General features: G+C 38.5%; 1 protein-coding gene across 3 annotated transcripts in view; it reads left to right on the forward strand.

Moving 5' to 3' along the window:
• Positions 1-15,065, forward strand: part of SLC44A1 (solute carrier family 44 member 1) — a 202,127-nt gene that overhangs the window by 118,201 nt on the left and 68,861 nt on the right. For all 3 annotated transcript variants that reach the window (XM_078436620.2, XM_078436622.2, XM_078436621.2), the window contains exons 7-12: positions 542-631; positions 6,234-6,373; positions 8,278-8,464; positions 9,654-9,819; positions 11,514-11,670; positions 12,368-12,451. In XM_078436620.2, coding sequence (XP_078292746.1) covers positions 542-631; positions 6,234-6,373; positions 8,278-8,464; positions 9,654-9,819; positions 11,514-11,670; positions 12,368-12,451 — 824 coding nt within the window. The remainder of the gene's footprint in view (positions 1-541; positions 632-6,233; positions 6,374-8,277; positions 8,465-9,653; positions 9,820-11,513; positions 11,671-12,367; positions 12,452-15,065) is intronic.

A 15,065-nucleotide genomic window follows, 5' to 3' on the forward strand; every position in this document is an offset into this window, starting at 1 on the left:
GGATCAGAGCATCTCTTGGAGTTTTAGAAGAGAAATGACCAGAAAAAGATAAAATACTGTCTAGCTCATTGACCAACTGTTAGAGAAGTTGGTCTTGAAATGTGAGGATTACACATGGAAGTGTAGCTAGTTTAACTGATCTCTGTCTATATGTGGTAATTTTTCTCATCACCAACATGACACATCATTCTCTACACTTTGTGTGTTAGCATGTATGTTTGCATGTGAGTTCCAATGTCTTCCCGTGGTGAATCCACAACAGTTCTGTGCTGTTTTTGAGTCACCATGTGCATTTGCATGTTTTCTTTTCTGTCATTTATAAACCCACAGTTAGGTGCCTGTAGTTTCCAAGTGACACAATTCAAGTGGTGCACGTAGGCTCGAGTTTTGGTAGCTAGTTACCCTTCTTCCCTAAACTGGGGTCTTGAACTGGTCAATAGCAACGTATTATATTCCTAGGAGAAAACAACTGAAAGAGTTTCTCTTTGTGTTTTCCAGTGTTTTAAAATAATATTCTACATGTTCTCTATCTTCCCTGCAGTTCTCTCCATGATTTTGATGGTGATAATCAGGTATATATCAAGAGTACTTGTGTGGATCTTAACAATTTTGGTCATACTGGGTTCACTTGGTAAGCTGCTTCTTCCTTTGTTTTTTAGTAATTAGAATTGAGAGTGAAGTTTGCTCTTAACAGTCCCTCAGTGCAGAACCACTTTGATTACTTTAAATAATTTTCCTTTTGTAAGCCTTGTGAATTCATTTATAAACTATAAAAAGACTGGTGAGTGGATTACACTGAAATTAATTCACTGTGAGATCACTAAATGGAATAAAATGGCAGAGTCATTGGCATATTTGGAATAAAAGGGGGCTCACATTTTTCTGTCAGTGTCAGTTTGGGGGGAAGAGCCCAAGAGGAAAAAGAAAGCAATTGAGGCTCTGTTCTGCTTCTTGTTCTTTAATTTTCACTTGATTCTTTCAGTGTTCCCTGCCTGGCAGAGGAAGGGACCCCTTTGCTTTTATCTTGGACTTTTTAAAGGCCTGAATCTACCATTCTAAGGTGTTGAAATTCTTTCTGGTTAAAATATTTCTGGCAGGATAATTTTATGTGTGTAAAATTTCATTACTAATTTTTCTATTGGCATTCTATTTTGTTTAATGTTTTTGTTTTACTATTTTTTAAATTTTTAATGTTTATTTATTTTTGAAAGAGAGAGAGAGAGACAGAGCATGAGCAGGGGAGAGGCAGAGAGAGAGGGAGACACAGAATCCCAAGCAGGCTCCAGGCTCTGAGCTGTCAGCACAGAGCCCGACGCGGGGCCCAAACACACGAACCACGAGATCATGACCTGAGCCGAAGTCGGATGCCCAACCAACTGAGCCACCCAGACGCCCCTGTTTTACTATTTCTAATGAAACCTTATGGGATTTGTGTGTTTATTGTCTTTTTTGAAAATAATAATTTCTCCCCCCTCCCAATCATAAATGTGACACCTACTCATGGTATCTAACTACTTCTATGGTAGAAAATAGAAATATAAAAAAAGACAAAAGTTTTATTTTCACATACCACCTCTTTTCTTTAAAGAGAATTTACTTTTGCTTTAAAATTTTTCAGGAACCCTACTTCCCTTCTGTTGACCACTATTAGCAACTTGAAATTCAGAATACACACACATATATATATATATATATGTATATATATACATGTATATATAATGTATTCAGAATACATATATATAATACAGATATATATATACATGTACATATATATATATATATATATATATATATATATATATATATAGTTTTTTTAATGCTTTTTTTCACTGCTTTTTAAAATGAAATACTTTAACTCATTGTGAAACTTTTTTATTAGGGGAGTTTGTCCCCATTACACTTATGATCCTGTCTGCTATGTTTGGTCTTACTGATGTCATCTCTTTTATGTTTTCCTTAAGTCTGTGCTTTTTTACGTTGTTTTCCCTATCTTTACAATATGGATTGTGCTTTCTTTGGTTATTGTCACCCTTGCTTTGAATGGCATATATATATATGCCGTGTGTGTGTGTGTGTGTGTGTGTGTGTGTATTTTTTAGTAATTTTTTTAATGTTTATTTATTTACTTTGAAGGGGGTGGCAAAGGGCAAAGAGAGAGGGAGAGAGAATCCCAAGCAGGCTGTGCACTACCAGAGCAGAGCCTGATGTCGGACTTGACTCATGAACCATGAGATACTGAGCCGAAGTCAATAGTCGAACGCTTAACCAACTGAGCCACCCGGGCACCCCAACATATATTTTATTTTTTACTTCTACAGTTGGTAACCTATACATTTTCAGAAAATATTCTTTAATCTAGAATCCTATAATTTTTGAATGGCTCATTCTATAGAATTCTATCCTATAAAATTTTTAAATTCTATAATTTTTAGGGGTGCCTGGATGGCTCAGTCAGTTAAGTGTCTGATCTCGGCTTAGGTCATGATCTCACGGTTTGTGAGTTTGAGTCCCGTATCAGGCTCTGTGCTGGCAGCTCAGAGCCTGGAGCCTGCTTTGGATTCTGTGTCTCCCTCTCTCTCTCTGCCCCTCTCCCGCTCATATTCTTTCTCTCAAAAATAAACATTAAATAATTTTTTTTTAATTCTGTAATTTTTAAAGGCTGAAATGAAGGAGTATGTGTTGAGTTTTCCTCCACCTCGTTTAAATTCAACATAAACTTCTTTCTTTCCAACCTGTCTCCCACTTTATAACTGTTACCAAATAATCTGTGTTTTTGCAATCAGGTTATTTTAAAATTAAAATATTATTTAATACATTGTACCCTTTTAAAGAATTTTTGCTTTGCCTTGAAATGTTTCATAATTACATTTAAGTTTATTACATTCTTCTGTCCTAGTTTTAATGAGAACTATTTTTATAAAACTTCATTCTTGAGTTCTTAATTTTGGTTCATCTTTGTTTTGATGAGAATCTGAATTCGAGTAACTTATTCACGAGGCAATTGTGGGTTGTATATTTTCTCAACTCTTGATTATCTAAGATTATTTTTGCCTTACATGTGAATATTGAATCTGTTGCATGTAAAATTCTTGAGGTGCAACACGTTCCCAGTGTCTGTACTTTACTTTTTGGAGACCAGTCTAATTTTATTTCTGAGCTGAAATCAAGAATCAGACGCTTGACCGACTAAGCCACCCAGACACCCCTTAACTTATTCTTATAATTTAAAGTTTCTATCTAGTTCTGAATCTTTAAGTTTGCCTATGATCTCTTTTTTTTGGGGGGGGGGGTGCGCAGATATTTTCCAACACAGAAGTAAGTTTTCTTATTTCTGTATTTGATTATTGTTTCTGTTCTAGTGGTTTTCTTCTTAGGACCATTGTTCATTCTTTTGCTATCATCTTCTAAATTATCATTTTAATCCTGATAACATTTTCCTTGTATTCAGGAAGTGTTCTTCGAGCGTATCTTCCATATCACTGATTTAGTTTTCCTCACTGCTGGTTCTGTACTTGACTACTTCTTTCTATTATTCCGGTTCTTCCTTCTCCCAGACATATTTCTTTTCATTTCTACTTGTGACCTTTGTATCCAGTTCTAGTGATGGTGTCTTAGTCACTTTGGGCTGCTATTACAAAGTACCATTGACTGGATGCCTTATCAACAGGGAACATTTACTTCTTACAGTTCTGGAGGCTAGGAAGGCCAGATCCAGGCATGTGCAGGTTCGGTATCTGGCGAGGGCTGGCTTCCTGTATCCAGCCATCATCTTGCTATGTTCTCACGTGGTGCAAGCGGGAGGAGCTCTCTGAGGTCTGCTTTATAAGGGCGCTAATCCCATTCATGAGGGCTCCACTCTCATGACCTCATCATCCTCCAAACACTCAACTCCAAATACTAACTATCACATTAAGGATTGGGATGTCAATATATGAGTTTTACGGGGACACAAACATTCAGTTTATAATATATGGAGAATTTTTTATAATAAAAGTAGATTTGAATTCCAGTTCTGCCACTTTCTTGGTATGTGACATTTGGCATGTTACTTAACTTTCCTGAATTTCGATTGTATTTATTATGTATAAGATGGGACTTGTATTACCTACTTAATAGTATCATAGTGATTCAGTTTGGTCACATCTGTTGTACGGTTCCTGACACAAATTTATTTATTTATTTATTTTTAAGTGTATTTATTTTGAGAGAGAGAGAGAAGGAGAGAGGAAGAGAGAGAGAGAGAGAGAGAGAGAGAGAGAGAGAGAGAATCGTAAGCAGGCTCCATGCTATTAGCGCAGCTCCTGACACGGGGCTCAAACTCAAAAACCTCGAGATCATGACTTGAGTGGAAATCAAGAGTTGGGTGCTTAACCGACTGAGCCACCCGGGTGCCCCCCCGACACAGATTTACATGTTTAATAAATGATGTCTGCTGCGGCTGTTGTGGACCGTATCCTCCTTGTTCATTATTAGCTCATTCTGTTTTCTGTTTTTCTTTTTCATTTCTGTTTGCCTTTCCTCTCCTCACTTTTTATTCCTGTTTGCAGAGAACATATTTTATTCCATTTTTTTGAGGCTGCTACAATTTTCTTTAAGATTTCAAAATGGAAATATTTCCCTTTTTCAAATGTTTTTCATAGACTGGTGGTTGTTGAAGTTTGTTTACTCATCTTCAGTAGAAAATAATTCTCGCTTGCTATTTGCCACCAGGTAGAGTTGGAATTTCCCTTTGACACTATTCAGTGTTCACTTGAGCACAGGTGGAGGTCACGTTGATTTGCACAGATCTCAGCCCTATTTGTCTTCTCCCAGACGTTTATCTTGTCTGCCCACACATACATATCTTTACTCTGAATCTTCCATTTCCTTACCGTGGCCTACAAGGCCTGACAGTATGATCTGGTGCCCGGTGCCCCCCAGCCCACAGCTCTTCCTGCTCTGCCCCTTGCTAGTTGCTGTAGCCACAGTGGCCCTCCTCTTTTCTCTCCTGCCAGGCATGGTCTCATATCAGCATCTTAGAATTTGCTATGACCTCTTGCCTGGAACATCCTTTCCTTAGATGTTGTTTGTTTTTGTTTTTTTTTTAATGTTTTTATTTCTTTTTGAGAGAGAGGTGGGGGTGGGGAGACAGAGGATCTGAAGCAGGCTCTGCACTGTCAGCATAGAGTCTGATGTAGGGCTCAAACTCACGAACCATGAGATCATAGCCATAGCCAAAGTCAAAGACTCAACCGACTAATCCACCCAGGCACCCCTTTCCTTAGATTTATAGATTGTTTTCTCCTGTCTTTGATTCTTTTGCTCAGATATCATCTCACCACTGAGACCTTTCTTACTCATCTTCTCACAATGCTTTCCCAACCCCAGCACTTTCTATCCCTATTAAAAAGTGACTTTTTTTTCTTAGACTTCATATTCTTTATTTTTACTTACTTCCTTATTTGTTTGTTTGTTTGTTTCCTTATTACTGTATAAGCTCCATGGAGGACAAGGGTGGGGACTGGGTTTTGTTCACAGCTCTGTCCCCAGTACCTAGATGGGTAGATGGCTCTGGGCACTCAGAATGAAGGTGTCTGATGCAACCCTCTTCTGTGGAGGCGGGTTGCCCCCCCTCTTCTGTCTAGTTCTTGGACTCTGAACCAGTGATGAGGAGAACAACTCCCATCTCTGGCACACACTTCTATTAAGCTATCAAAGATTTCCTATCTTTTTCCCACTTTTGGTGGGAACCAGTTCTTTGATCTTCATTTGCTCATTGATACTGAATCAACTGCATAACTGTTTCAGCACGAGGCAGGGGGGTTTTTGTGATGGCCCAATAGAAAAGATCTTTGCCTTCCTCAGCTTCATTGCTGATTTCTGTGACCCTTACTTGCTTCCTACAAACTCCCCAGCTCTCAACAGGTGCTGAGTCTCTTTATGATCAGTTCCTCTCGGGGTGCCTGTCTTTGTAGGCTCTCTCTGAGCTTCAGAGTCAAAAATAGATACAGTTGAAGGATGTTTATTTGATACACTGAAAGATGTGTTAGTAACCTAGTGTGCATGATGAAAATGGAGTAAATGGAGCTCCCCTTATGCCTGCAAAAAGTTACAGCCACACACCTCCCAGCCAAATGGATTGTTGCCATGTTAGTCCCCCAGTGTTATGTAGGAAGGGTCCAGGAAAGTGAAGATTAATGTTAACACATTTTCTTGTGCTAGTTATTTCCAAAACAATTGTTTTTTGAACCCAGGTGGCACAGGTGTACTATGGTGGCTGTATGCAAAGCAAAGAAAGTCTCCCAAAGAAACAGTTATTCCTGAACAGCTTCAGATAGCTGAAGACAATCTTCGGGCTCTCCTCATCTATGCCATTTCAGCCACAGTATTCACAGTGAGTATGGACTTGGGCCAGGTATCTTCTAGGTTTGTGTTTTTATTCACAGGGATCATTAATGAAGCAGAAACTCACCTCTGGCTATTGCATGCCTAACCCCGATCTCCCTTAGATAAAAACTGCCCCATGGTATGGAACACTAAAGAGTCTTCAGAAGGCTTTCCTAATGGAACGTTTTATTCTGTACTGCCCGCTTGTTGAGAGAGGATTTTCACTTAGAATATTCACATTATCATTTGTTAGGAAGAACATATTATTTTCATAATACAATTCCCTTTTAAAAAATGGGTTTCTTTACTAAAGTATGTTAAGAAATACACATATCATTTCATTTACCTGTTTGCTAATTATCTTCCCATGTTTTCCCTTTAAACTTTAATTTTTCCTTTTTAAACTTTTAACAACATTATTCCAAATTAAAGTGATCTTTGCTGCCTGGGCACTATACAGTAAATTACTAATGAACATGTGGTTAAATAATATGTATTTATATCTTTGGTCTGTCTCCTTCTCCTCTCTGAAAAAAAAAAAAAAGAACACAATCTCAGACCACTTCTTGGACCAATCCCAAGCTTTTAGTTGAGCTTTAGAAGTAAAAAATGAAGCCACCATAAAACCATTGGTGCCAAAAGGTATTTGTTTGTTATTATTATATAAATATTTACTAATCATTTTTAAGTATAGTTTTTTTTAATGTTTATTTTTGAAAGAGAGAGAGAAAGAGAGAGACAGAGCGTGAGCAGGGGAGGAGCAAAGAGAGAGGAAGACACAGCATCTGAAGCAGGCTCCAGGCTCTGAGCTGTCAGCACAGAGCCTGATGCGGGGCTCGAACTCATGAACCGTGAGATCATGACCTGAGCCGAAGTCGGATGCTTAACTGACTGAGCCACCCAGGCGTCCCACAGTACAATTTTTTTTTTTTTTTTTTTTTTTTAAGTACAGTTCACCTGCTCTCACTCAGACCACGATGAGGGTGGGCAGGAGGTAAATGCGACATGGACTGTGCTCTGTAGGTGCTCTTTTTTTTCTTATGTTTATTTATTTATTTTTTTAATTCTTATTTTAGAGAGAGAGAGAGAGACAGTGTGATTTTTATTTGTTTTTGAGAGAGAGAGAGGAGAGAGAGTATGAGCAGGGAAGGGGCAGAGAGATGGGGAGACACAGAATCCAAAACAGGCTCCAAGCTCTGAGCTGTCAGCACAGAGCCTGATGTGGGCTCGAACTCATGAACCATGAGATCATGACCTGAGCCGAAGTCAGACACAACCAACTGAGCCACCCAGGCACCCCTCTTATGTTTATTTTTGAGAGATAGCACGTGCCTGCATGAGTTGGGGAGAGTCAGAGAGCGGGGGGACAGAGGATCCCAAGCCGGGTCCGTTTGCTAATAGCAGATAGCCTGATGCGAGGCTCAAACCCATGAAGTGTGGGATCATGACCTGAGCCAAGTCAGATGCTTAACTGACTGAGCCACTCAGGTGCCCCTAGGAGCTCTTGGTCTGATAAAGGAAATGAGGTACAAATACCTCCTGTGCTTTTGTAGTCATGGCATATGGTCTTCTCCCCTATTTTCACAGTGACAAGCATGTATGTATTCAAATAAATTAAAAGCCTCATCTTGATGGACAAACAACACATTTTGATTCATGAGTAGAAAAGGAAAGGTAGAAGAACTCGAAAGACTTATTAATACATTGAGAAATCCTTTTGTGTTCTGCTTTAAGAACATTTTCAATATTCAGTTGAGGATGCTAAGTGCTGCAAGACGGATAAAGTATTATTGGGATTCAGAGAATAATCCTTCCCTGATTTGAAATGAAGGAATTTCCACCCTGTTTCAGTTTCTGTTTTTACTGCTTATAGCGATAACTGGGACCTTTCTCTGCATTCTCTCCGTACAGGTTCTCTTGTTCCTGATAATGCTGGTTATGCGCAAACGTGTCGCTCTCACCATCGCCTTGTTCCACGTGGCTGGCAAGGTCTTCATTCACTTGCCGCTACTAGTCTTCCAACCCTTTTGGACTTTCTTTGCTCTTGTCTTATTTTGGGCATACTGGATCATGACCCTTCTTTTTCTTGGCACCGCTGGTAAGAAGCTATGTTGCTTCCTTCTCATAGTGATGAATTTGATTTGCATTAAACTATTTTAAAACATCAGCTATAATTCTTAAGACATTTATTGACCAAGGTCTAACAGCCATCAGAACCAGCGTGGTTATGGCTCTTCAACAACCCATTCCTTATTCATGATTTTTAGATCATCCTAGCAAAGTAGATCTAAACCAGTTCATGGCTTTGAAGTAAACTCCAGTACTGATTCAGACTTTTGGATTGATTCTAAGATGAACAAATGAATGCAGAGCTCTCTGGAACTGCCTTAAACTCCCATTAAGGCCCAAATCAACTTGCTTCCTTGGGATTCTCTAGTTTGGAAAAGATCTGAACCTAGGTAGAATTCCTGGTGATGATACTGTTCAGAGTTAGACTCTCAGACTTGTTGGAGTCACTCTTAATATGAGAGAAAGACAGATACCATATGTTTTCACTCTTATGTGGATCCTGAGAAACATAACAGAAGATCATGGAGGAGGGGGAGGGGGAAAAAAGTTACAGAGAGGGAAGGAGGCAAACCATAAGAGACTCTTAAATACTGAGAACAAACTGAGGGTTGATGGGGGGTGGGAGGGAGGGGAAAGTGGGTGATGGGCATTGAGGAGGACACCTGTTGGGATGAGCACTGGGTGTTGTATGGAAACCAATTTGACAATAAATTTCATATAAAAAATATATCAAAGTTTACACTTAAATGGAATTAATTGTGAGGAGTGGTGTAAGGGTAGTAAGTTTGTATGTAACTTCTCTGGCCATTCAGCATGCATTTACCAATTGAATATAATATTAATTTCTGTATTTTGCAAATAATTTAGGCCTATAATTATTGGAAGAGTAATAAAATAGCCCCCCAAAAAATTGAAGTTTGAAAATTCATGCCTAAATTAACTGATGTGATGGAACTATATTCAAATAGAGCACCTTTTAAAAGCTATATGATGCCTTTGGGGAAAACAAAATGCTTAATTGTACAATGTCTGGCTTTACAACTTTTCAAGTGATAAGTATTTTTGTCTGTTATTTAAAGAGCACTGTGATCATAAAGTTTGTGGTTTGGGGGAAGGGGCCTATTTTTGGAAATTAGTTTCATCTCTTATATTCAATAGCCATATTTCTTGGTTTGTACTTTATGTGGTTCTTCTTTCCTTCCTGGATATTTTCCTAGGCAGCGCTGTTCAGAATGACCAAGGCTTTGTGGAGTTCAGAGTTTCTGGGCCTCTGCAGTATATGTGGTGGTACCATGTGGTGGGCCTGATTTGGATCAGTGAATTTATTCTAGCATGTCAGCAGATGACTGTGGCAGGAGCTGTGGTAACCTACTATTTTACCAGGTGAGAATTGATACTTGTCGGAAAACTTAAGATCATCTAAGTGATTGTGCTTGAAGGAAATGGAACAGAAGCTGGTAAACAGTTTCATTTCTTTAAAAAATAATTGGGGGGCGCCTGGGTGGCGCAGTCGGTTAAGCGTCCGACTTCAGCCAGGTCACGATCTCGGGGTCCGTGAGTTCGAGCCCTGCGTCAGGCTCTGGGCTGATGGCTCGGAGCCTGGAGCCTGTTTCCGATTCTGTGTCTCCCTCTCTCTCTGCCCCTCCCCCGTTCATGCTCTGTCTCTCTCTGTCCCAAAAATAAATAAAAAACGTTGAAAAACAAATTTTAAAAATAATTGGAAGCGAATATTGGGAATGCAAGCTGGTGCAGCCACTCTGGAAAACAGTATGGAGCTTCCTCAAAAAACTAAAAATAGAACTACCCTACGACCCAGCAATTGCACTACTAGGCATTTATCCAAGGGATACAGGTGTGCTGTTTCCAAGGGACACATGCACCCCCATGTTTATAGCAGCACTATCAACAATAGCCAAAGTATGGAAAGAGCCCAAATGTCCATCGATGGATGAATGGATAAAGAAGATGTGGTATACACACACACACACACACACACACACACACACACACACACACACAATGGAGTATTACTCAGCAATCAAAAATGAAATCTTGCCATTTGCAACTACATGGATGGAACTGGAGGGTATTAGGCTAAGTGAAATTAGTCAGAGAAAGACAAAAATCATATGACTTCACTCATATGAGGACTTTAAGAGACAAAACAGATGAACATAAGGGAAGGGAAACAAAAATAATATAAAAACAGGGAGGGGGACAAAACATAAGAGACTCATAAATATGGAGAATAAACTGAGGGTTACGGGAGGGGTTGTGGGAGGGGGGATGGGCTAAATGGGTAAGGGGCACTAAGGAATCTACTCCCGAAATCATTTGCACTATATGCTAACTAATTTGGATGTAAATTTAAAAAAATAAAAAATAAAACAAGTTAAAATTTAAAAAAATAAAATGAAATAAAAAGTAATTGGAAGCAAATATGACAAAATGTTAGAGCTGATGATTCTGGTGGGTAGTAAAATGGGAGGCAGTGATTTTAATCTTTATACTGCTCTGTAAGTTTCTCAAAAAATTAATCAGAACAGCAGGTCATGATAGAACTTCAATTCTATTTAGCCAGAGAATAAATCTTACAGTGTCTTATGTATTTTGGCATTATATAAAGGTCCATCAAAGGACAATAAGCCTTTTTAATTTGTTTGGATCAGAACAAGTATTGTGACTCTCTTTCCTAACTTGAGAGCCGAATATAAGCTTGTAAGCCTTACAGTTTTCTATTATAATGAGGTACCAGGTCTCGATTGTACATCTTTTTTAAGTTTCATTTTTTGATTGTACATTTAACTCCATAAATATTTACTAGTAAAAGCTTTCAAAGCACAGTATCATTTTATTTAAAGTCTTAGAGCATAAGAACCCCATGAAACTATCATAGGGAAATGAAACATTAATTTTATCTGGTACATCTATAGCATTTGTATTAGTTACATGTTACTTTGCCATTTTGTCATAAACCTAGACTTTTCTTAAATGAACTGTTTTCACTGTATTGGGCTCTAAACCATTCCTGCACTTAGCCTTTGTTTTAATTGTCTTTTTGGTTTTCTTTCAAAAAGGGATAAAAGGAATCTGCCATTTACACCTATTTTAGCATCAGTGAATCGCCTTATTCGTTATCACCTTGGTACTGTGGCAAAAGGATCTTTCATTATCACATTAGTCAAAATTCCACGAATGATCCTTATGTACATTCACAGTCAGCTCAAAGGAAAGGTAAGGAGAAAATTGTTTTCTGGACTTAACTGTGGTCACATTCTAGACCTCAGCTCTGCATGTAGTAAAGCTCCCAACCATGTTCAGTTCATAGTTGTGAATGTTTTCTTCATAATCCTTGCAAAGTAGAATCCATTCCTTCTGCCTTGTCCCACACTCGCTTACGTTGTGCTCTGGCAGAATTCATCATATCCCTGGTTTCCCAAAATGTCCTGTGCTTCTCGTCCTCTGTGTTGAGTCACACCTTCCTCCTTGGAACCTCTTACCTATCCCTGGCTGTGGAGATAACATGCATTTCAACATGGGTTAGATGATATGCCACCTCTTCCTAGAAACCTTCCTTGATTCTTCCTTCTCCCAGATGATGTCATCTCTGTCTGTTCTCCACTCTCATAGTATCAATCGCATATTCTGATTCTGACCTTTTTTTATGTTTAGCTTTTTTTCTTCAACTATAGTATAAGTTCCTTGCCAATCTCATGTATCGTACTCTATCTTACATGCAGTAGGTACTAAATATGTGTCAAATTAAATTGATTAAAAATAATTTAACCATTGCATTTTGAGGGAAAAGAGGGTAGGTGGGTATGAGGTCTTGAAACATAGATTGTGATTTTTTTTACTTTATTTATTTTTCTAACATTTAGAATATTCTGTATGTTGGTTTTTAATTATTTCAAGTTTTTGTCCTTTCCAGGAGAATGCTTGTGCTCGATGTGTGCTGAAATCTTGCATTTGCTGCCTTTGGTGTCTTGAAAAGTGCCTAAATTATTTAAATCAGGTAAACTATTTTAAAAATAGAGCCTAAATGTCCATCAACTGATGAATGGATAAAGAAATTGTGGTTTATATACACAATGGAGTACTACAGGGCAATGAGAAAGAACGAAATATGGCCCTTTGTAGCAACGTGGATGGAACTGGAGAGTTTTATGCTAAGTGAAATAAGCCATACAGAGAAAGACAGATACCATATGTTTTCACTCTTATGTGGATCCTGAGAAACTTAACAGAAACCCATGGGGGAGGGGAAGGAAAAAAAAAAAAAAAAGAGGTTAGAGTGGGAGAGAGCCAAAGCATAAGAGACTCTTAAAAACTGAGAACAAACTGAGGGTTGATGGGGGATGGGAGGGAGGGGAGGGTGGGTGATGGGTATTGAGGAGGGCACCTTTTGGGATGAGCACTGGGTGTTGTATGGAAACCATTCTGACAATAAATTTCATATATTGAAAAAATAAATAAATAAATTGAACATTCACTTTCAAAGATAGGTTGATCATTTCTTTTTCCAAGATAAAATAATTGAGCTTAACTGAAAGATGTTACATATTTCTCATGGTGTTGTACATTGTTCCTTGATCAGGTATATCTATTTCTATCATATTCTTTTATTTATTGATTGGTTGATTGGTTTGAGAGAGCGTGCACACATGCATGTAAGCAGGGGAGGGGCAGAGGGAGAGAGAATCTTAAGTAGGCTCCACACTCGGTAGAGAGCCTGGGATTATGACCTGAGCCAAAAATCAAGAGTCGGATGCCTAACTGACTAAGCCACCCAGCACCCCATATTCCTATTTTTAAAAGTAACATATGTTCTTACCAAGGCTCGTTATTAATTAATTGTAACATGAGGATAAAATATTATTAGGGTTCATCTTTCTGGAAGAACATTTATCTCTTATACCTTAATTTACATCCTTTCATCTTTGATTTTCCCTAAGAATCTGTCTACTGTAGCCATGTTTCTTTAATTCTTTTAAATGTTGTTTGAGAGGCGCCCGGCTGGCTCAGTCAATAGAGTATGTGACTCTCAGCCTCGGAACTGTGAGTTCAAGTTCCACATTGGGCATGGAGCCTACTTTTAAAAAATGAATGAATGAATGAATGAATGAATGCTGTTGAAAGCTTTAGTTTAGTGGAAAGACATTATGACACTTAAACTCATTTTTTGCTGCTGTCTACTATTGTTCAAAGCTAGTGTCCTCCCTATCCTGGTACTTTTTTGGGAGTCCAGCTGCTTGAGGACTATGATCCTGGCCTAGGAGATATTATCAGAGGAAGAGCTATCATTTCTCAGGTTAAGTGAAGGAATTGGTATTATGGGTTAACATTTCTTAGGGAGCAGGTTGGTCCTCTGTCGTTCTGTGTCTGGGCACCCGGGACTTGCTATGAAGCACTCTACCCATGTTTCCTTCATCTTCGTTTTTTTTTTTAACCACTTCTCTCCATTCCTTAAAAATCAGTTGTGATGTACCAGTGCTCTCATCTAATAGAGCAAGGATACAAATGGACTTCTTACCATTTACCCCTCAGTGATTGAAGAGCAGCATTGCACTTTCCATTCACTCAAGGACAGTCAAAAGATGGTAGTCCTGTTGGCCATGGTGTTGAGCTTGCCTAGAGTTTGCTTTATTGCAGCTCTATGGTTAATATGAAAAAACTGGCATGACATTTCATTAGTAAAAGAAGTTCTTGTAGATAATAATACTGTATGGATGGAAAGTGTTTGGAAAGTCATTATTAAAATAATCAGCAACAGCCATAGAAATCTGAAAAATTAACGTTCTTTAAAATTGATTTGGGACCAAGTCACCCTTATCAAAAAGTTGATGGATGCATAAAAATAATCATCATTACATTGTGTACCCATCACTAAATAGCTTATCCACAGAGAGAGATGCTGAACCCAGCTCTCTATTATCAGTTTCTACCAGCTTTCCACAGGCAACTTTTGCTCTCCCAATTTCCTAAACCTGCCTGGAGTGACTTCCTTCCAACACTTGAATAACTCCTACTGATCCTTAATGATTCTGCCTGAGCATTACCTCCACGAAGTCTCCCCTCAGTACCCCAGCCCCTCTGCTGAACTTTCGTAGTGCTGGTTCATACCTCTGCAAAAACACTAAGACCATCAACATGGAAATTGTCTGTTTACCTCTTTATCTCCACCTTTAGACCTTTAGCTCCTTAAAGGCAGAGATCCTATTTTTGTCTCTCCAGAAACTATCACAGTGCCTGGTATACAATAGGTGGTCTTTAAATGTTTTCTGAATGAATTGTTAATCAGTGAATAAATATTCAGATTTTAAAAGACTAATTGGTTGATATAAAGCCAGAAGAAAGAATCTCAAAAAAGAGGTGTGCAGTTATGTTGAAGGAAGAGAACACATCACATGATGTTAAGGTGTTCAGTAACCAGGTGAAAAATTCCAAAGTTTTCAGCTAATCCCAAGCTAAACATTAGTTAGCCATTTAGTACCTACAGTCCTGAAACATATCGGAACTTCAAGTTGGTCTTTCTTGCACAGGTTTTTGTGATTGATTTATTTATTTACTTATTTATTTATATTTTTGAGAGAGAGAGAGCGTGTGTGTGTGTGTGTGTGTGTGAGAGA

This window comes from Panthera onca, chromosome D4 (genome assembly GCF_046562875.1).
Source record: "Panthera onca isolate mPanOnc1 chromosome D4, mPanOnc1 haplotype 2, whole genome shotgun sequence".
Classification (NCBI taxonomy): domain Eukaryota; kingdom Metazoa; phylum Chordata; class Mammalia; order Carnivora; family Felidae; genus Panthera; species Panthera onca.